Source organism: Glycine soja, chromosome 4 (assembly GCF_004193775.1).
Source record: "Glycine soja cultivar W05 chromosome 4, ASM419377v2, whole genome shotgun sequence".
Classification (NCBI taxonomy): domain Eukaryota; kingdom Viridiplantae; phylum Streptophyta; class Magnoliopsida; order Fabales; family Fabaceae; genus Glycine; species Glycine soja.
Window position 1 is genome coordinate 9,884,188 of NC_041005.1, and position 23,472 is coordinate 9,907,659.

Here is a 23,472-nt window from a genome sequence, read left to right on the forward strand (position 1 = left end):
TATTTTTTTGTCCTTATAAATTTGCATTTTTCTATTTTAGTCCATGTAAATGCAACCTTATGGGGATCATAAATGAAAAAATTAAAATCTTAAATGAACTAAAATTAAAATACACAAACTTAAAAGGAACAAAAAACTTATAAGGATCAAAATTATAAAAAAAAATCAACTTACAAGAACGATTAAAATTAGAAATATAAACTTATAGGGATCAAAAATAAAAAAAATATTTATGGATCCTGAAAACATATTTAAGCAAAAAACAAATCTATTGAAACTACAAAATCATGAGGGGGAGAGAAAGGATTATTAAATAAGAATTGAAACCCACCGAATTTTATGATTTTCAATCAATTTTAACCAATAAGTAAAAATATGTTTAAAAGAATATGTTAAAGAATATCTTTAAAAGAATGTGAATCCTAACATTTCTCTTAATAGATATACTAGATAAATACTAACCAATTTCATCGAAAGTGAAAAAGAAAATTATTGAAAACATTGACATACCCTGCCATAATTTTTAATGCAATGTAATATTCAATAAAAATTTTCTGTTATTAAATCCTAAACCAACACCAGCTAAAACGATCTAATAGACATATTTGATCCTTAACTGTTAATGTCAAGTGGATGTAGCTATCATTTTATTACTTAACCATCAATTTTAAATATTACACTATCAATCTTAACATATTATTCAAATCAGCTTCAATTTAGTATTTGTTTTTGTCGTAATCATTGTCAATTTATTAAATGTTTAATTAATAAGCATATTTTATTCTAATTTTTGTTAATTTTCATTTCAAATTAATAGGTACTTAACATTAGGATATTTTATTCGTATTTTTGTTATTTTTCATTTCTAATTAATAGGTACTTAACATTAGGATATTTTATTCACATTTTTGTTAGTTTTCATTTCAAATTAATAGGTGTTTAACGATCAATTTTAAATATTCTGTTAGAATAGAGAAATAATCATAATTTTCAAGATAACTAGCATATTCTGTAAGGATATCGAAATGATCATAATTTAGAAGTTGACTTATTCTTAATTAGTAGGTACTTAACAATCAATTTTAAATATTATACTATCAATTTTAAACATATTATTAAAATCAGCTTCAATTTTGTATTTGTTTTTGTCGTAATTATTGTGAATTTATTAACGTTTAATTAATTAGAATATTTTATTCATATTTTTGTTAGTTTTCATTTCAAATTACTAGGTATTTAACAATCAATTTTGAACATTCTGTTACGATATGGAAATAATCATAATTTTCAAATTAATAAGCATATTCTGTTAGGATATCGAACTAATCATAATTTAGAATTGACTTATTCTTAATGAGTAGGTACTTAACAATCAATTTTAAATATTGCACTGTCAATTTTAATATATTATTAAAATCAGCTCCAATTTTGTATTTGTTTTTATCGTAATCATTGTCAATTTATTAACATTTAATTAATGAACATATTAAATTCATATTTTTATTAATTTTCATTTCAAATTAAATCAGTATATCATAATAAAAACATGATAAAAATGATAATGTGCATATATTAATTTCTCGGCCACCGTCAATACTATGAAAATTGTGACATCCACTATTCTTTAAATGCATGAGTATAGAGATTTAAATGAAAAAAAAAAGGAGAAAGGATAGTGAGCTAACGCACGTGAATGAGTATTTTAATTTTAGCTTTTTATTTTATTTGACAATTGAGACTCATTATTTTCATGTGATAGAAAAGAAGTCACATAAGTTTTTTTTATGAAGTTACTTCCTTTTTTTTGTTTTATCTTTAGGTATTAAAAATAATATAAGAAGATTTATAATAACTCATACGGTTCAACCAACCAATTATATTTTAATGCCTAATTCTTTGTTAAATAGATTGAATATATAATTTTATATCATTTTTAAACCATTTACAAGTTTATTAAATGATTTAAATCGCACGTATAATATATTTTTAAAATATAAATAAATATTAATCATAACACTAAATAAAATATTTAGCATTTGAATTAATGAAATTCAATAGCAGTATATAAAAATATTAAAATAAATAACCTTTGCGTATATAAAAATATTAAAATAGATAACTTTTGCGTAAAAATTTTGTGTGTGTATTGTTTTCTTTAATTTATGGTGGAGGGGATTCAATAAAAAAAAGAAAAGAAAAGAAAAAGATGCAGTCAAGAGGTTCGTTTTCTATACCCTGTTTTCTTGAAATTTCCTTTGTGCCTTACATTTGGAGTACATCCCAAAGGTTATTTGAAAGCACGGGTTAACACTACTAATATCTGATTTTAGTCATGTGCATCCCAAAGGTTCTTTTTCGTGCCTTCTTCTCCTATTTTTATTAATGTTCTAAGTTCAATACCTTTGGGTATCAAACAATTTTTCTATTTTTTTTGAATTTTGACTAAACAGATTATGGTTTACTCTGATTAATTATGAACTTATTTCGTTGGCTTATATTTTTTCTATTTGTACTTAGGTTATTTGAAGGCACGGGTTAACAGTAATATCTTTTTCTAATATTTGTTTGTTAACCAATCAATTATGTAGTATTTTTTTCCTGCCTCTTATTGTTTCATGACTTAATGTTCTTGATTTTTTCCATGCATTTTCTACCGAGACCTCCATTCTTTTCTTTGTGTGGCCTTATTTTGGTTACTATATGTAATGTTCTATGAATTTTCATTGTAGATTAAACGTGAACAAATAATTTATGCTCCGTAATTTTTGTGTGTATATTATTTTCTTTAATTTAGTGAGGTACATATTATCCAATCATGTAATCGTTTGATTCACATATTTTTATTGTACATCATTTCTTTTATTTTGAACAATATCAAACAATATATAATATTAACACGTTACCTTAAAATCATACTTTATTACCTATATATAATTCAACATTAATTATTTTAACTTTTCAATACTCAAATAGGAGTATCAGCCCATGTATCCGCAAGGCCTTCTCACTAGTTTCTCATAAATGAGTGTTAAGAATTTGTGTTTTTTTTCCTCCTTTTTTTGAACTGGATTGCACACTTTCTGAAGCTCAACCAACTAGCGTTTTTTATGTATTCCGCACCTGGTGGGCTAGACGCCCAATGGCCCAAAAACTTTATAAGTGAAGTGGGTGAGATTCAATGGTTGTAAGGGTTCTTTGCATGATGGCCGTTTGATGACGATGGTAGAGTTCTTCTCCACTACATCAATATGAACACTCTTTCTTGCAGTTACATGCGAATCTTACTCAAAATTTTGCCCTTTTGTTACCATGACCTAGAATCGTTCTTTGTACTCATGTAAGATGATGTGCTCTAAATGTTCTCAAGGTCTTTTTGGCTTTTAATATGAAATTTGCACCCAATTATAAGGTGTAGCTACTCTAGAACATCAGGTCTAACAATATTGATATGATTATAGTCGATTTTATTAGAACTGATATCCATCAAGGGTTTTACTAGGAAATCTCCCCTTCTCCCAATACCAATTTTCAATAGTAGTAGTAGTAGTATATGCTTTTGGTTCTTGTAATATGTTATTTTTATAAAATTATTTTTTTTAAAGTGGTCCTTATAAAATTCAGAGAAAGGTTTAAATATGTGGATTTTGAGCAAGCATTGAATGGAAATATTAAATTTCTTTCGTTTGTTAGAGAGCAAGTTTAAAAAGATGGTAGATATATAATATATTACATCAATTACTTTTTTTTCTATATGTGTCTAGGTGTAGATCAAATGGAGTCTCCACAAAACATTTTTCTAATTCACATATATGTATTATTGTTTTTTGGTAATGGGATGAAAAGAAACAAAAAACGAAAAGCCTAATTAAGGGAAAAAGATGCCCATGCTAGCAAACTACGTACTATGAACTCCAAGAGGAGGAAAGAAAACACATCATTTCTCTTTGAGATGCTCTCAAGTCTCATCTTTATTGTTTTAAAAAATAAAATCTGCTCTATAATTGCCTTCGTGAAAAGTGTGACGAAGAATTAATTGCCATTCTTCACTCAATCTGTCACGTATGCTTTGAAGGGGCAAACACGTGAGAGGGTGAGAAAGAATGATTGATCAATTTAATAGCCCCAGCTAGGATTGTCTAGGACCCTGGTCCCAAGCCATATTTAAGTCATGTAAAATGGCTAAGAGCTTTAATATTCACATATGCTATTATGGTTCACACGGAATTCCTAAAAGTTTGACAGACTATAAGATTAAAGACTCAACCAAATCCAAAAGAGTCTGCAATGATGAAGATGGTTTTCTCTCTCAAACAATTAATCAACCACTAGTGAATTTATGCTATTGGCGCATTTATTTATTTATTTTTTTGATTGGTTAATGTTAGTTGTGAATCCATGTTGGCCAATTTGGGAGGTGAGATGGATGGAACCCTTACCTAGGTGATTCGCATTATCACCAGGATATGTTTAATAGCATGCTTGGATAAAATTTTGGGTCAGACATGACGTGAATTGTGTGAAGCAGTTAGTATTAACTTTTGCATCAAAACAAGAATTGGACATGGAAATCAAACAATACGTGTGTTTTTAACACCATTCCAAACACGTATTAAGTCCTTTAATTATAAGGCGTTATGGGTGGGTCCTAGGATTAGGATAACTTGAATACTTAAGTAACAAGTTGCATGTGGATGGAACATGGGAGGAATTTATTGCCCACTGGTGGTTGAGAATTGTGAGACTCACAATAACAGAAAAGCTTAAAATTGGAAAGTGACTTAGGTACATATATAATGGGAAAGCATCGACCACCAAGTCAACACATGAATCAACAACCCACTGTATATTTTAATAAATATACAGTGGGTTGAGAAACTTAATTTGTTACTAATTAGTCTTTTCCAGTTCCAACATACAGAATTATTTCCAGTACAGAAAGATAAACATGGTTTCTAAAGAAAGGAAATAACGTGAAAGCATGGTACATAACAGTTTGAGTACTAAAAATTTATTTGGAAATTATTATTTTTAGTGTGTAAAGAAAATGAGAACTTAACAGGGATAAGGAAAAAAACGAATTATGGGGAAGGATAGTCGATCTAAACTAAAATAAAATAAATTTTTTGAAATATGTTGAATGTTCAATACTATTCCTGATGATGGATGATGGATGATGGTGCGGGGAAGGTTTGGTGGTAAGGAGAAGAGTAGCGCTAAACACGTACATTATGATACATCCGTACAGATTTTGTTGCTTAATTATAATCAACTTTATTTTGGTGTTTATATTATTATATATCTATTTTATAATAATTAATTATTACCAAAAACTAATGTGAAATCATACTAGATTTTGAAAATCGTAAATCAAGCATTTTTGTGAGAAGAATTGGTTACAGTTTAATTGGATTTGGTTGCTGAGTTCTGACAGCATGTGCGTTATCTTGCATAATTGTCTTTAGAGACATTAAACGCAAAACCAGTCTTAATTTCTCTTGTTGTTCTCAATGCCATAGGAAGATAAGGTCACAACGAAAGAGTGACACATATCAGTCTTTCTTTATTTCGGAGATAAGATGGAAATCTAACTCTAAGGTGGACATGCAATACTAAGAGTTTGTTTTTCTTGTGTATTTAGAAACCTTTTACTTCATTGTTCGTCGCTCTATTGGAAAATAATTATATAATTTGAGAATAATATTTTAACTGTTGGCAATCATTATATTGAATCAAATGACATGCGTAGTTATACTATATCGTGTAATTTATATATATTCCTAAGAAATAAGTCTCATGTAAAGCAAGAAATGCAATTTAAAAAACTGCAAAACTATAACTATTAATTACAAAACAAAAAATTGAAGTTATAATAAAAATAATAAAAATAATAATAATAATTATAAAATCATTAAAATTTATCTGATTAAATTTATAATCAACAAATATAATTCCTTAAAATAAAGTCTCTTGATATTGGAGTCTCTTTTTGGCTAAATATTTAAATTTAGTTTTTATTATTCAAACATTAAAAACAATATAATTATCTACTTGGTAGATGAACAATTAAAGTAGCATGTGAACCACCAAATGTATACATCAATTCTAGTTGAAGATATACAACTTCAATAAATTAGCTTGTATGGATTATGATTTCATTCTCATAGATTTAACATAAAAGAAAATCAATAAAAACTTATGGTTGCGTTATACTTTTTGTTGCCTCAATGATGTTCAGGAAATATTTTCAATTTAAAGTAATTTTTTTTTATAGATTCCAAGTATTTTTCATTAAAAAAAAAAACAGTATGATCGAGTCAAGAAAAATTCATTGAACGGCGATAAAACTCTAAACTTTTTACCCCAAAAATATAAAAAAAATATTGATCTAAATAATATATGTAGAAAAATATTTACTTGAATGAAATAAATACTGTGTAAGGTGAGAAATCAGTTCCTTCAAATCAATTTTTCACTTGCACATATTTTTTTAACGTATTTTAGAAATCGATTCCTAGAACTGATTTTTAAACTGTATTTTTTAACCAATTTCTAAAATAGGTTTATTTTTATAAAAAAACTAAGTTCAGAAACGAACTGAGTTTTTTTTTTCTTTTAGTTTTTTCAAATTATTTTCTATTCTTTTCTTATATTTTTTTTAAAAAAATTAACTGTTTTTTTTGTTTTAATTTTTTTGTTTTACTAATTTATATATATTAATTTATAAAATCTAATTTATCTATAATATTATTTAAGAAAAATAAATATATTTAAATACTCAATATAAATATAATTTAGTTAAATATTTATAAAAAATACATATCTTATCTAGAATAGCATTTAACAAAAATGCATATAATTAAATATTCAATATAAATATAATTCAGTTAAATATTTATAAAAAAATATATATATTTAAGTGATCTAATTCTTTCTCCTAAATAAATTAAATAAATAAAACATCTTCAATTCAACTTGTTGGTTGCATGTGTTTTTTTTTAAATTAAATATGTATTTTAAAAAATCAAATAAAATTAAATTAAAAAGAATTAAAATATATGTTACGGTGAGATATTGTCCAGTTTTTTTATTTTAAAAATATATAAGTAATTAGGTACTAAATATTAATTTTTAAAATCAATTTTATTCCATTTTAGTAAAATATATGAAAAGGATGTGTTCAACCGTTCCTACTAAAAAATTGATTTGAATTATCCAAGACAATAAAATAATAATATTGTATTAAGAAAAAAGTGTAAGAAATATACAAAATTTCATTTAACAACTTAGAGTTCTTTTTATGCCAGCATATAGATAATAAAAAACCATTAATAAACAAAAAGAAATTACAAAAAAAACTCAGTTCATTTTTTGAATTGAGTTTTTTTTTAAAAAAAATAATTTAGAAATCAATTCATCAGACCTAGACAACAAAAACAAAAACAAAAATCCACTTTAGAAGTCGGTTCCTAAAAAATTGAGTTTGAGGGAAACCAATTTTTTCATTTTACACAATATTTTATATCATCCATTTAAATATTTTTCCTCATATATTATTTGGATAAATATTTTTATATATTTTTGGGTTAAAAAATTCATAAAACTCTATCTTTGAATATTTAATGTTACTGCTTAGAGGATGGTGTAATAATTATTGATTGCAAACTAATTTTCTCTGGCTCTATTAGTACGATGATAGATATCCAACCGCCAACATTTCATTCATGTAGGTAGATGAAGAATATTTAAAGTGGCATCCATAGATAATGACTTCTTTGTAAAAAAAAAAAAAAAAAAAAAAAGAGATAATAATCTATTGTTTTTAATTTTGAATCTGTTTTTAAAAATATTTTTATCTAAATTTTGAGCAAATATATTTTCTTTCCTATTAGCATTTAAATCAAGCACGAAATTATAGTTGAGTGGTTTTGTCGTATCAAATTGATGATTTGAAAACATTTTCATTTCAAAATAGATTGACGTAATAATCCTAAAAGAAATTTCTCTGCTCATTAATTAACTCTATTAGTACGATGACATTCAACCTCCAGCCCAACCACACTATTTAATTTAAATCCGTAGACTGCCTCTTTTCTTCTTCTTTTTTTTTGATGGTGTAGATTTCCTTATTATAGTTTTAACCGAATGCAGAGTATAAAACTAACTTTTTTATTGTGTTACAAATAAAACTAATTAGTTAATGAAGAGATTTTAAAAAAATTATCCAATGCATTTTATACAAATAAAAAATTTAACAATTTTTTTTATAAAATATATTAATGATAATGAAAAAAAATACATTTTTAGTATATGTTTTAGGTATTAAATTTCATGATAATTAATTATTTTATTAATATAAAGTACTGTACGTTTAATATTTGTACATATTGAATTTAATAAATTTAGTAAGCATATTTAATGAATATAATATTTAATAGTATTGTTTAACTTAACTATATATTCCATAAAAAAAAACTTAACTATATTTTCTATTCCATTTTACTAATTGTTATTCTAGGGATAATATTTAAGAATTGATAAATAAATAAAATATTAAAAATTATATTAACAATGAATATTATATTTTTAATAAAAAAAAATTTTAATTTTAGTTTTTTTTATTATATGTGAGTAAAATTAACTATATACTAATATTAATAATTTTATTTACTAATTGTAATAAAATTTTGTAACCATTGATTACCTTAAATAGTTAAAAAGTTAAAAAAATAAAATAGAATTAAAGTATATAGTATTTAATGTTACTAAGATGAAAATTTGATGAGAAGATGATTTTCATTTGAAAATTTGGATTATAAACACGTGTATTCTGTAAAAAAGAAATGTGCATTTAATGGTTATATTCATAGTTTCTATTTAATGATAATTAATCAGTGTATGAAAATTAACCATATATTTATATTAAAAATTACGTGACCTTTTATAAAGAATTTTGCTTATATGAGAGTGTGAGGCATAACTATTAATTATTATATACAAGTAATATTAAAAATATAAGTTGTGTAGTTCTTTTTAAGAATTCATATATAACTTTTCAAGTAATTATATAAATTTAAATTTTTATTTTTCACCATCAATGTATGATTTTAGCAATCCAAATTTTCGTATGAAATTTACTTTCTTATTTTCATCATTTATGTATGATTGCATGGAATAAATTTACTATTCTCACCCTTTTATTACAAACACTCGTATATATTATTTGATAAATCTTTTTATACATGTTTCAATAATCATAAAATCTCCCACCGTTTAAGCGTCAAGATCAATAATAATTTATATACATCCTTTATCCTTAATCCATCGACACAATGTTTTTTAATAAAGAAAAAATTGTGACAGATTTCCAAATATATAAGCGGACAATTACTCGTATGTAACTCTAACAAATTCTTACGGTTATCCTCTAAATAACGTATCCCTCCTATTACATTCTAACTCTATCATTGAATAAGTACCACACAAAAAAAAAATCATCATCAATTACCACTATGTACATATAATTAGGGGTGGAAATGAGTCGAGCTACTTGTCGAGGGCCTTTGACTCGGCCTATATAAGGCTTGTCTCGGCTTGTTTACTATAAAGGTCAAGCTCAAACTTTTTAAAAAGTCTTTTTAAATAAAAAGACCAAGCTCATACTATAAAAAAAAAAGCTTGTTAAGCTTGATAAGCCGGCTTGTTTAACTAACAATAATAATAATAATAATAATAACTTTATTTTATCAAATCTTATCTTATTCAGATTTTATTCTATCTAAATTTTATTTTATCCAATCTTATCTTATCTTGTCCAGATTTTATTTTATTTCGTTTATGAGCTTGGACTTAAAATAGATTTGTGAGCTTTGGAGCTGAGGACCTATATAACAACACCAAGGTTTTAATTTATGGAGTTTTTTTTCGGAGAGGAGAATAATTCTAGGATTTTAGAATTCCAATTTTTATTACTGTTTATGCACACTGTTCACGTAGAATAAAATTCGTTTTCTGCAATTTCGTTTCGGCTTCAATCTACAGTTTCATTTCTACTGATTAATGGAAGGCTAAGTCTCCAACATTGTTTTCTCTTGAGGATCAAGCACAACTCTCTTTGATGTTTTGTTATTACTATTGAATACATATCAGTTTTTTCATTTCACCAATTACTTTGTATTTGTTGCTGTTAGTCCATGCATGCTTAGTGCTTGATTAATTGTCTCTGCGCTTAATTTACATTCATGCTTAATGATCAGTTTCGTTCATGATTAATTGGTGTATGTGTTGTTTAATCACATAATGACAGCTTTATGTTAATTTTCGCTTAGTAATTTAATTTAGGATTGGATTAAGTGGTTGAACTCATTAAGGATAAATTCTCGTAACCTATAATAAGATACTTGTTTGTGAATCAAGGGGAAACATGTTTTAATTCTATTGTTTTCTAATTCAAATTTACTTGCTGTTTAATTTACAAAAACAAACACCCCCCAATTCGTTACTGTTTTATTATTATCTGTTATGAACGTTTGGTTGATCATTGCTCGTTGGGAGACGACCTAGGATCACTTCCTAGATATTGCATTTTTAATGTTTATTTGATTCGAGTACGACCTCGATCAATAGTATATAAGATATGGCTTGAGTAGACTAAGATGAAATTATTGTAGATATATTTTTTTAAAAAATATTTAATATAATTATATATTCAAAAATTGGATTAAAAATTGTTAATTTAACTAAATAATTTTTGTTTGGCTATATTAGTGTAAACCATCTCTAATCCATACATTTTTTAATATTATGCTCTTTTTATTTATTTTTTATATACTTTGTGCTTTAACGACTTGAATTCAATATGATTTTGTTTATCAATTATTTTTGAATTTGTACATTACTTATATAAAATTTTATAAGTTTCTTTTTTTAGTTAATATTTCACTAGGTTTTACAATAATTAATTAATAAGATGTATTTAAGCAAACTTTTAAATAGGCTCGTGGGTCAAGCCAGACTTTTATGTAAGCCGAGCTGAGCCTTAAAAAAAGTCTATCACAGGTAATGAGTCAAGCTCAAGCATGACCTATTCAACTCAAACCTAGTAAAGCTTAGTTTGGCTTGGCTTATTTCCACCCCTACATATAATATAACCGCCACCAAATTATTTTGGTTCAGAGACCATTAATGTAGTCTGTGCAGCACTTGACTTTGTCATTATAGCTTTAACTTCAATGAATAACATGGTTGTTGATAAAATGCATGCCACGTTTCAATCAACATAGGTTACATTGCAAACATATTATGTGGCTGAGCGATCGGAAAAATTTATCTTACTTATAGCATGTAAGATTTGTATGACTGTCTACTCATGTGACACACCGCTGAACCCACAGTCAAAAAGACTTTTAATACAAAAGATTTTTATGTTAAGGATCTATTATCACCATTTTATTTGTTCCAGTTAGTCACCAAATTAAACTATCGATTCTAATATCAATTGTTGGGAAATTGAGATGATAAAACAAGAGAGATTTATACCAATGGAAGTAAATTTGTCCGAATCGATCACTAAGTTGAACTATAAGCTTTGTCGCTCTGATATTAATGGTCGGGAAATTGAGGTATTGTGGAAAAATGTAGCAGTATATAATTGTTGGTTTGTTTTGCTGTAATTATTAGGAACCAAAGTGAATAACTCTTATTACGATAAATTGAAATTGGTACTGATCATTGCTGTGCTCAACTGTTCATTGTTAATTTTTAGCGTCCCTATACTAATTAAACAGCATGAGTGTGGATTTGAACAAAACTGCCTCCAACGGTCATGATAAAATGGTAATATCACAAGAACATCAGGCAAAGGTTAGTCCAATTATCTTTGCATTTTTTGTATATTAACAAAGATACTTTTGCTCTTGCTGAATGCGAAAATACCAAGCTACAATGTTTTGAGTAAAGGATGTAGTCCATGATAATTTGCTTTCTTTTCCAGATCACTAAGGTTAGAGGGTTGATAGGGCCACTATCAGATAAGGAATCTGTGTACTGTTCTGATGCTTCCATCTCAAGGTATTTAAGGTCCCGAAATTGGAATGTCAAGAAGGCAGCTCAAATGTTGAAACAGAGCCTAAAATGGAGAAAAGAATACAAACCTGAAGAGATTCGCTGGGTAAGTTACTAAGTGCATGTTTGGATTGAAGTTAGAAGTGTTATGTCCGTGTTCCAATGCAAATGCCACATATAAAAACAAAATGAAAGTAAAAGCAAGAGTTCTGATCCTTTTGTAAAATTACTTTTGCCTCAAAAGTACTTTTGCAGATGATTTCCAAACATGCACTAATTGTTTTCCCTTTTTTTATGTAGTTTAAGAGACAATGCATGGTTGGGATGTGTCCCTTTTCAATAAAACTAGGTTAAGATGGTTAAAGTGAGTATTACTTGAGAGAATGCCAGAGTAAACATCAAAAGAAGTGCTCACAGCTCAGTAACTGATTATGTTGACATATTGTTCTTAAGATTGATCAACCGAATCTGGTTCATTATTGTCTCACGTGGTGGAATTTAATCTAGACTTATGTGATACTTTACTCTGTTAAAATGTTGTCTGACATGGAATTTTCCTTAATGCAGGAAGAGGTTGCTGCTGTAGCAGAGAAAGGGATGTTGTATAGACCAAATTATTGTGACAAGTATGGGAGACCAGTGATTGTAATGAGACCTTGTAACAAGGTTTCTTCTGAGAATCTCTTCCAAATTCCAATCTCTACCTTATTTAATTTAGTGCCTGAAAATGGAAGAATGAGAATAGGGGATGCATTCAGATATACATTGTGGCTAGCTACCTCGTTATTTTTCATTTTCACGAGTAGAAAACACTCTGGAATTTTAAGACTTTACATAGCAGTGCTGACCCTTTTATTATCTGCTTCGAAATTGATGTCAAGGGTTTATGGATTATACATGTAACATGTGTATTTGGTTAGAATCTGATTTATTAACAATTTTTAAGAGTAATATCATCATGTGTTTATTTATTTGTACTGCAGAAATCAACACCAGCACAGGACATGATTAAGTATTTTGTATACTGCATGGAGAATGCTATTATATATCTGCCACCACACCAGGAACAGTTGGCCTGGCTGATAGATTTCCAGGGTGCCAAGATGTGAGATGTATCATTCAAGACGTCACGTGAAACTATCCATATATTACAAGAATATTATCCAAAGCATCTGGGTTTGGCAATGCTGTACAAAGCACCTAGGATCTTCCAACCATTCTTCACGGTAACTAAATAAAAGGCTTTTGATTATATATACATGATGCTTTGGTATAAGCCATATATATCTGCATTAGTGTTAAATGCTGCTTGCGAAGTTAATGATGAGTGTATGTTGACTACTTTGGATGCCACGGTGGGGATTTATGATATTTTCTCCTGACTGATTCATCTTTTTGCAGCTGAACCGTAGAAGATTATTTTTGCTAGTGTCTGATATTGTTGATCTTTAACTGTTATGTTAGATGCTATTTAAGAGTGATCATGAATCTAGTACCATTTTGTAATGTGAAAGAGTGAACTGCTGCAGATGCTAAGGCCCTTTCTAGAGACTGAGCTTTACAATAAAGTAAAGTTTGGATATTCGGACGACCTGAACACAAAGAAGATGTTGGAGGATTTGTTTGATATGGATAAACTTGAATCTGCATTTGGTGGGAATGGTGACACAGGATTTGACATGAATAGATATGCTGAGAGAATGAAAGAGGATGAAAGTAAGATCATTTCTTTCTGGACTCAGGCCAAGCCAGTGTCTTAATAAAGCTCCTTTTCCTTAGATTCAATCAGGAAAGATGCAAACTCTGATGCTTCTTAAAATAAGAAAATAGACTGTTCTCAAGTCACTAACCCTGATCAATACAATACATCTTGGTTGTTCAAAGGGAAATAAATTAGAATGAGAAATTACAGACCCAAATCAGTGTTATGAGTCAACTGTAATGCAGCTAGATGCTACGACATTCTAGTTTGAAACCTAGATTCTAGACACCAAGTGTCGACTTCATGTATGATTTATGATTATAAATAATTTTGCCTCGTGGCTTGAAGCTTCTGACCTTTGAAACAAGCATGGAATGAATGAGCTTCTCATCTGATTGACAATATTTTCCCTCATAAGCAAGGACAATTCTAAGTAATTTTAATTAACAAGGAATAAATAAATCAAATATAGTACTACAACTCGCAGTATCAGTATTAGTTTTCTTCATTGTATAAGAAAGGAGGGAGAAAATGAGAGGTATAAGTTTCTCTTATAATGCTTGACCTGAACTGCAAGTATTACACCGTTTCCTAAGATGCATCAACAACGGGCTCACGGAAACAATTACTTGCTCACCGTATGGGATAAATTACAGTGCCTCCACATATAAAATGCATCAACAAGTTGTGGATGCCTTGCTAAATTAGTTAAAAGAAGATTTAAGGACCTTAATTACTTGCAACATCACAATAAGGTATCAATCCAAGTAGCAGATGATTACTGACTAATAATAGATCAGAGCCTCCAGAAAATGCCAATTTCATCCAAAGACAATACTAATTTTCGTGCTCACTACCAAAGTGCAGTCAGAAATTTGAGGAACGAATGCCACATTTGCTGATATCAAAAGCAGTCTAGAAATTCACATATAACTGAGTTTGTTATCAGAATTTATTTAATGCTTTGCTTATTTTCAGTTATTCTTACATGTTGCATCAACCAGACTAGTTGAAACCAAAGTATAAATAACAATCATAATAACAGCACATAGAGACACACAAGACAAATTGCTAGAGGACGGTAAGTCGGCCAGTACCATTGCAGCTTTCCAGATAAACGATATCTATCCTTAAAACTTCTACATTTCAATTAATTAAAATAAAATGAATCATATCATACATGTACAAAGTGACAATTATCCATGAACCCAATAATAATAATAAGCTGGTGGTGACTTGACTAAGATAACATTGGTCGACCTTTAAAAGGGAAAAGGGTCATGCTTCGCGGTAAGGAAAAAGCAATTAGGATCACTTTCTATCTTGAGGCAATTACATATAGTTCTTATTCGGTATGATCATCCATTTATTAGCAGATATCTTCTTATCAACTTACAAAGATCGGCTCAGTTCGGTCACTTGGTCATTGCTACCAACGGTGCCGTGTTGACAGTAAGGCCTAACATTAGGCCTGTGCCTTTGGCCCACAAATTTAAAAGTTACAAATAGTGTTTTTTTTTTTTTTTGCTATAATAATATTGTAGGTATTTGAGGTATACACAATCATGGGTAAATTGCCCTAAATTAATTAAGTACAAGCATTAATTTTTTAAATTTTAATATTCACTTGACCACATTTTTAAGTTACTTTTTTTAATGATATATTGAAAACATTGATTCTTAAGGATAAAGTTTTAATAATAATATTAATTTGTGATTAATAATAAGATTTTAATTGAAAGAAAAATCATTTTGATGATTAACTATTTCCAAAATTATACCTTAATGGTTTTTTTTTTATCTCTATATATACATTGTAAAAATTAATATTTTCACATATTCTCTTTCCTATTTCATTTTTAATCTTTTTTCTCTTCTTCTATTTCTCCTCTTTCTATTATTTTCTTAAGACTTGAAGTGTATTGTCAGAGTAGACAACTGGTGTCAAATTGTTGCTGGAGAAAACATCAAGGGTAATTTTCTTGATTTTTAGATTCTATTGTTTCATCGTTTTCTCTTTTTTACTTTAAAACATTTCTATTTATAAATTCGATTGTTGTCTTTTCATTTTATTTTCTTGTTACACTTTTAGCATGATAATATAAAATGTCAAATAAGAAATATGAATCTAATTTAAAAAAAAAAGAAAAATTGAAAATTAAATTCAATCTCAACATTGTACTTTTGATAAATTTGTTACTATTTATAAAAAGATATAAAAATAAGTACAATTGATGAAATTGATAGTCTTAATTTCAATCAAGAAAAAAGAATTTGCAGACGAATACTTCATTTAAAAAAAATAATGAATATAGGCTGAAAATATTATGATTCAGTAAAATGAAAAATAATTTATGAAAAATTTTGAGATTTAATGATAGAAAAATATCCCATTAGACATAATGATTTACAATTTCAAAAAAAACAAAAATATTTTATCAAAGTGAAATGTTAAAATTAAAATTACTTGATATGAAATATTAATAAATAATTTTGAAATTAAAAAATTAAAATAAAAATTAATAATTTCATTAATTTTATTTTAGAAATTTTAGCTTAGACCCTAATTTATCTAAACACGGCCAGGTACAAAAACGTCTGGTGTATTTCATCTTGTCACTATATATTGAAGCTATATAATCAATCCCAACGGATCAGAGCCCAAGATTCCTCACGCATACCAAGTTGAGTTGCAACTACACGATAACCATAATTCTCTATGCTTTCACATCAATCATGTCTTCAATAAATGGATGAATCTCAACCGAAAAATGGTCCATCATGGCAAAACTCTCCTGTTTTTAGACTCATGGGTAGGAAGCATCAACATGCTCTCAATATGAAGGATTATGTTTAGTTGATCTGTCTTTCTTCGACCCTGGATCCTTCGGAGCACCCTTTGTTCTTTACCTTTTCAAGAGTATGACACATTGAAATTGTATAAGAAAATGTTAGTTCACGCAATTTAGCCTTGATAGTAATTTTCCTAAATAAAAGTTCTTGAAATTGCTTATGCAAAACATTCTTTTCTTGTTACAGAGGTACCCTTTGCCTTTCTTTTCTTGGTATCTATGTTTAATCTCTTGCAATGAACATGAACCATATGCAAGAGAACTGGGTGACACATCTTACTGTACCTAGCATAGCAAATACACATTCACAAGGCAAACCATGTGTAGTTCCAATTCGGCCTTAACTCAGTCATACTCGTCTAGTATATGATTCAATGCACTGCTTGATACAAATCTGCTTGATGTAAAATGGAGTATGACGTTTATGCTTTTATCAAATGATGCCTCGGTTTGGGTGTGTTGCAATGTAATTATGTTGTTAATGGCATCCCAACAATTTCACATATCCATGTTGTCTTGAAGGAATATTTTCAACCTCCAATGATAATTAAATTAAAGATAAATTATTTATTTGGTTCTTATAATTTTATAATTTGTATCTTTTAATTCTTTTAGTTTGAAAGTGATTTTTTTAGTTTTTATTATTTATATTTTAATTCTCTTTTAATTCATATAGTTTAAAAATGGTATTTTTAGTCCTTACTGTTTGTATTTTAATTCTTTATTAGTTTCTATAATTTGTATTTTAATTATCTTTTAGTTCTTACTACAAAAAATATATAAAAATAATTAACTACAAATTAATTATAAATTATTAACTATTTTTTATTATAAATCATCTTGCGATAAATTAGTTACGAATTACTTGGTAATATTTTTGTACTTAATTGTAATTAATAATATTACTCATATTTTGATGGTAATGACTAAAAGTAAATTAAAATATAAAATATAGAGATTAAAAAGACTACTTTCAAACTATAGAGACTAAAAAAGAATTAAAATGTAAATTATAAAAACTAAAAAGATAACTTTCAAACTATAGGGACTAAACGAAAATTAAAAAGTAAATATTATAGGGACTAAAAAATCACTTTCAAACTATAAGGACTAAAAAGTACAAATGATAAAATTATAGAAACTAAATAAATAATTAAACCTTAAATTAATAATGATCCTATAATTATTATTTTTAACATATAATCTTTTATTGTATAATGTTTTAAGCAATTCATCATGGATTAAGAGATTAGTCATATTTAAAACTCTTTACACCTCTCTAAAAATGTATTATGTGGGTCCTTCTCCAATAAGGTATTTTTTGGAAATTAAACTTATATTTTTTTTCAACTCAGTATGTGTTCCTAATTGAACTATATATATCAGTTAAATTTTTTATTTGACAATAAGAAAAATAAATACTACCAATTAAATAAATGGTTAACATTAAACACACATCATCTATAAATTTACATTTTTAAAACAAATCATCTTACATTTTAAATATTTATGTCCTTAATGTTTTTATTAATCTTGATCATATGTTTGTACCTAAAAAAAAAAAAATCTAGATCACGTGTGGTTCTTCTCGTATGACAAACATTTTTGCATTAAATACTCATCCTTTACGTGTTTATATATTATACCTTCTAACACCATCATATTAAATGAGCATTACGACTACGGCAACCACCCCACTAAGAACATGTCGATTGATATGGACAATTTAGTTTGTTGTTTGTTATTAAATTTATTTAAAATGTATAATTATCATAATTTATACTAAAAAGATAAGGTAAGTGTTTTTATCTTACGCTTTGAAGAAAGAATTTTATTATTATAATAATTTTATTTGACTCAAACATAATTATCTTCAATAAAAAATATCAATTATCTAGAAAAAAAATAAAGTAAATATACTTTTTTAAATTAGTATGGCATGCAGAAAGATATGTTGTAATCAGGGACGAAACCACATAGTGCATACATCTCAATGCAAAAGGGACATCTGGCCCCCCTAAAAAATCAAAATTCCTTAGTAACGGTACTTAAATAGAAAATTGACTCCCTCAACAATTAACTTTTATCGTATTAAGTTTAATATTATAACTTTCTTCTTCATGCTTCTTTAATATAATCATGTGCTAATTTTTTTTTGCCCCCCTTAACTTTTTTGTCCCCCCCCCCCCCCCTAACTTTTGTCACATCTATACTGAAGTTATACAAATTGTGATTTCTATTATCCACTTAAAAAATTTCATGTAAAAAATGTATTTTTTTTTCGTATGCACACCGCATTATTTGGACCTCATTAAAACCGGTAAGTGTAACTGTCAGAGAGTGGCAGGATGCATTAATAAAGAAGCTGAAGCAGAACCTGAATCCACACTGGAACCAGTTCGGCGAACACGTATAAGATTAATTGTTTGCTTGTTTATAGTTTTCTGGCACCCACTTTCTCAATATTGTAGCGATATAATGTTCAGGTGAGGTGTTCATCTAAGCTACTAGTATCATTTATTTATTTCCATTTTCTAAAATATTCCGTTAATCTTGTCTTGTTCTTTTTCTCTTCTTTGCATTGCCTCTGAACTCTGATATTGATGTATTTCGAGTGTATATTGTCTTTTAACTGTCGGTTCGTTTTTGTGAGTTTAACCGCTCTTCATTTTCTTCATGGTTAAGTTGTACCCCGTGTGCCTTACGTCGCAAAGGGTATACGTTACCTATTAGAAACAAAGTGAATGTGAAATGTAAATGACATGTCAAGATGCACAAGTAATTTTAAAATGATTCAATTTGATATCATTTCCAAATGGTTTGGGATGATACCTTACGTTGCAAGGGTGTACTACCTTTTAGAAAGAAAAAAAAAAGTGAATGTGAAATGTAAATGAAATGTTAAGATGCACAAGTAATCTACAGTTTATTCAATTTGATGTCATTTCCAAGTGGTATTGACTTGTCTTGTATGTGTACGCGTCTTTGTTGTGGTTTTTTTATTAGCTTTCTACTTGCTGACTACAGTGAAGCTTAATCGTCATTATGTTTTGTTTTGTCATGCTCTCTCGGTTTACTACTCTTATGCCCAGGGTCTCTATATTTTATCTTAATTGAAAGATTCTTTTGTCTAACTTTTATAATCAATAACAACAAAATCTTATAAGATCGGTTACATGGATCACATAACATTTTTTCTGGTATGATTAAAACCAAACCTTTTTTTTAAGCCATTAAAGCCAAACTTTTATAATCAAAACGTATTCTTATATTCTTAAAACATAATAAATAAACTGTTGGAAAACTTGGCAGAGAAGAAAAAAGTTGGGAGAAAATAGAAAAATCCATTATCTGAAAGTGAGAACGTGCATGGAAATAGTATATGAAAGAAGTTAATTTCGTATACAACATGACATAATAGAAGACTGTATGCCCGTAACTACTCCTAACAAACGAAGTGAACTTGCTAACAAAATTGAGCTAACTAACTTTGAGTTAATCACCAACTCTGGTAATATAAACTATTTAACATAAGTAAGTGGCTATAAAAGGAATGCCACCTTTCAATGATGAAACCAAAATTAACAATATCCTAGAATTCACTTTGGTTCCCTCGAAGTTTAGCTTGCGTTACATCGGTGGATCACATAGGTTTTGTTTAAGGTAACTCACTTTTATAAAAATGTAACACTGTGTCTTTGTTGGTTGTTATGCTGTAATTATTTGGAACGATTGATAGCCATTGCAGTGTTCAACTGTTCATTGTTAATTTTGTGTCTCTATACTGAACAGTATGAGTCAGGAGCTGAAAAAAGCTGCCTCTAAGGGTCATGAGAAAATGGTAACATCACAAGAAGAGCAGGCAAAGGTATCTCCAGTTATTTTGCATTCTTTGTATATTAACAAAGATACTTTTGCTCTTGTTGCATGTGAACTGAAAATATCAAGCAACAATGTATAATAATTTGCTTTCTTTTCCAGATCACTGAGGTTAGAGGGTTGATAGGGCCACTATCAGATAAGGAATCTGTGTACTGTTCTGATGCTTCCATCTCAAGGTATTTAAGGTCGCGAAATTGGAATGTCAAGAAGGCAGCTCAAATGTTGAAACAGAGCCTAAAATGGAGAAAAGAATACAAACCTGAAGAGATTCGCTGGGTAAGTTACTAATTGCTTTCAAAAAGATTTGATGAATTTTAATTTTTAACAGATAATGCATGGCTGGGTTGTGTCCTCTTTTTATAAAACTTGGCTAAGATGGTTAAACTGAGTATTTGTCGTCCCTCTATTCCCTTGAGTCCATCACTCTCTTAAGAGGACCTGAGAGAATGCCAGAGTAAACTGTGAAAGAAGTGTTCACAGCTCAGCCATATCTATGACTACTTACCTTGTTTTGTTTTGTTTTGGCTATATCTAACAATATTCTAGATAAACCACCAGTAACTGATTTTGTTGACATATTGTCTCACATGGAATGTGTGATCTGGACCTGCTTTAGACTTGTGTCAATTTTCACGCATTGTGATATTTTATTCTGTAAAATGTTATTTCACATGGATTTTTCATAAATGAAGGAAGAGGTTGCTGAGGAAGCACAGACAGGGATGATGTATAAACCAAATTATCATGACAAGTATGGGAGATCAGTGCTTGTAATGAGACCTTGTGTCCAGGTTTCTTCTGAGAATCACTTTCAATATCTATCTTCTTTTTTTATTTTTGGTACAGTAGTATTTATATTATTTAATTAATAAGGATGTAATCGTACTCAGCGCTTGGAATGAATTAAAATGTAATAATGAGAATAAGAGTATTCAGATATCATGGTCAACTAGCTACCTTGTTATTTTTCTTTTTCATCAGTGGAAAACACTGTAGAGTTTTAAGACTTTACATAGCAATGCCACCCTTTTACTCTGATTTGAAAATGACATCAAGGTTTTATGCATTATATATGTAGAATTGGTTGGAAACCAATTTGTAGAGATTGCCTCAAAATCTGTTATAAAGTTTGCTGTGGAGTTAGTTAAACAGTTGAGTTGTTATTGTTATTGTAACTAATTCTCTGCTGCTTAGCTTCACGGTAACACTATTCATATAAATAGACATAGATGGCAAGTAGAGAGTTGTAAGGAAAAAAATAATAATTCAGTGTGTAATACTGTTGTTTTAAAAGTCAGAGAAGGCAAGAGAGAATAGTTAAGGTGTGAGCTAGTCTTGGTTGGTTCTATATTTTCCGTAAAATCTTGAATGCAAGAGGGAAAGAAAGATTGTGTAGCAGGCCAATGAAGAAGGCATCGTATTAAATTTCATTGGTCTTGAAAGCATAGTGCAAAGAGCTCTCTCATATGGATGCAGGCTACATTGATCAAACCCGTAAATTTGTGTTATTCTTCTACTCTATATCTCTTAAATTTGCATTTGATTCTTGATATAATTTACTGGTCATGTTGAACAGATTTGATTTACAGTACCTTGTATTCTTGTTATAGTTTGATCTTCTTGGATTTTTTTGTTTTTTTCCTTAGTTTTCCATTATGTGCTATATTTTGAGTAGTTGGAGCCTTTGCAGCACGAAACTTTGATAATCCACAACACGGTTTAGTAACAATTTTTTTAGAGTAACGTCATCCATGTTTTCATTTCATTTCTAATTTCATTTGTGTCTTCATTTGTACACTGCAGAAGTCATCGTCAACACAAGGACAAATTAAGTATTTTGTATACAGCATTGAGCATGCCATTTTAAACCTTCCACCACACCAGGAACAGATGGTCTGGCTGGTAGATTTCCAGGGTTTCAAGCTGTCAGATATATCATTCAAGGTGGCACGTGAATCTGCCCATATTCTGCAAGAGTATTATCCAAAGCAGCTGGGTTTAATAATACTATACAATGCACCTATGATCTTCCAACCATTTTTCTCGGTAACTAAATAAAAGGCTTTTCATTATAACACTTGTATCTTCTTTATGGTGTTTATATATACATGCTGCTTTGGTATAGGCAATATATGATATATTTGCATCGACTTGGTGAAGTGTTAAATGCAGCTTGCAGAGTTAATGATGAGTATATGCTGATTACTTTGGATGACAATGGGGGGTTTATGGTCTTTTCTCCTAACATGCATTTTTTAGCTGCTGATCCGTAGAAGATTATTTTTGTCAGTGTGTGTGTGTATATATTGTTGATCTTTAAATTCTGATGTTAGCTGCTATATAAGGGTGATTATGAATCTAGGACCAATTTGTAATGTGAGAGTGAATCGCTGCAGATGGTAAAGCCCTTTTTAGAGACTGAGACTGTTAATAAAATAAAGTTTGGCTATTCGAACAACCACAACACAAAGAAGATTATGGAGGATTTGTTTGATAAGGATAATCTTGAATCTGCATTTGGTGGGAATGGTGACACAGGAGTTGACATAAATAAATATGCTGAGAGAATGAAAGAGGATGACAATAAGAAGCATTCTTTCTGGACACAGGCCAAGTCCATATCATCAGTTGCACAAAATGCTCCGTCAGATTCAATCAGGTTAGATGCAGTTTCTGATGCTTCTAACACTAAGAAAATAGACTGTTCCCGTGTCCCTAATTGATCAATACATCTTGGTTGCTCAAAGGGACAGAAAAGCCGTGGCGTTGTGGAATGAGAAATTACATACCTAAATCAGTGTTGATTCAACTGTAATGCAGCAAGATGCTATGACATATGTTCTAGTTTGAAACCCAGATTCAAGACACCTAGTGTCAACTTCATGTATGATTTATGATGATAAATAATTTTTCCTTGTGCCTTGAAGGTTGAGTTTTGAAACAGGCAAGAAATGCAAGCTAACGCATCAGCTTCTC

General features: G+C 28.8%; 1 protein-coding gene and 1 pseudogene across 2 annotated transcripts; both read left to right on the forward strand.

The window, feature by feature from the left end:
* The first annotated feature begins 11,636 nt into the window (after nt 1-11,636).
* LOC114409305 lies at nt 11,637-14,157 on the forward strand (annotated as a pseudogene).
* Nucleotides 14,158-18,970: 4,813 nt separating this feature from the next.
* Nucleotides 18,971-23,422, forward strand: LOC114409307 (phosphatidylinositol transfer protein 3-like). 2 transcript variants are annotated; one of them, XM_028372722.1, is made up of 6 exons: nt 18,971-19,100; nt 20,407-20,482; nt 20,596-20,772; nt 21,189-21,287; nt 22,300-22,542; nt 22,893-23,422. In XM_028372722.1, the coding sequence occupies exons 1-6, from the start codon at nt 19,093-19,095 to the stop codon at nt 23,217-23,219; spliced, it is 930 nt and encodes a 309-aa protein (XP_028228523.1). In that variant the 5' UTR covers nt 18,971-19,092; the 3' UTR covers nt 23,220-23,422. The 2 variants fall into 2 exon arrangements, with proteins under 2 accessions (XP_028228523.1, XP_028228522.1); XM_028372721.1 differs by lacking the exon at nt 18,971-19,100 and adding an exon at nt 19,189-20,277.
* Nucleotides 23,423-23,472: the final 50 nt, after the last annotated feature.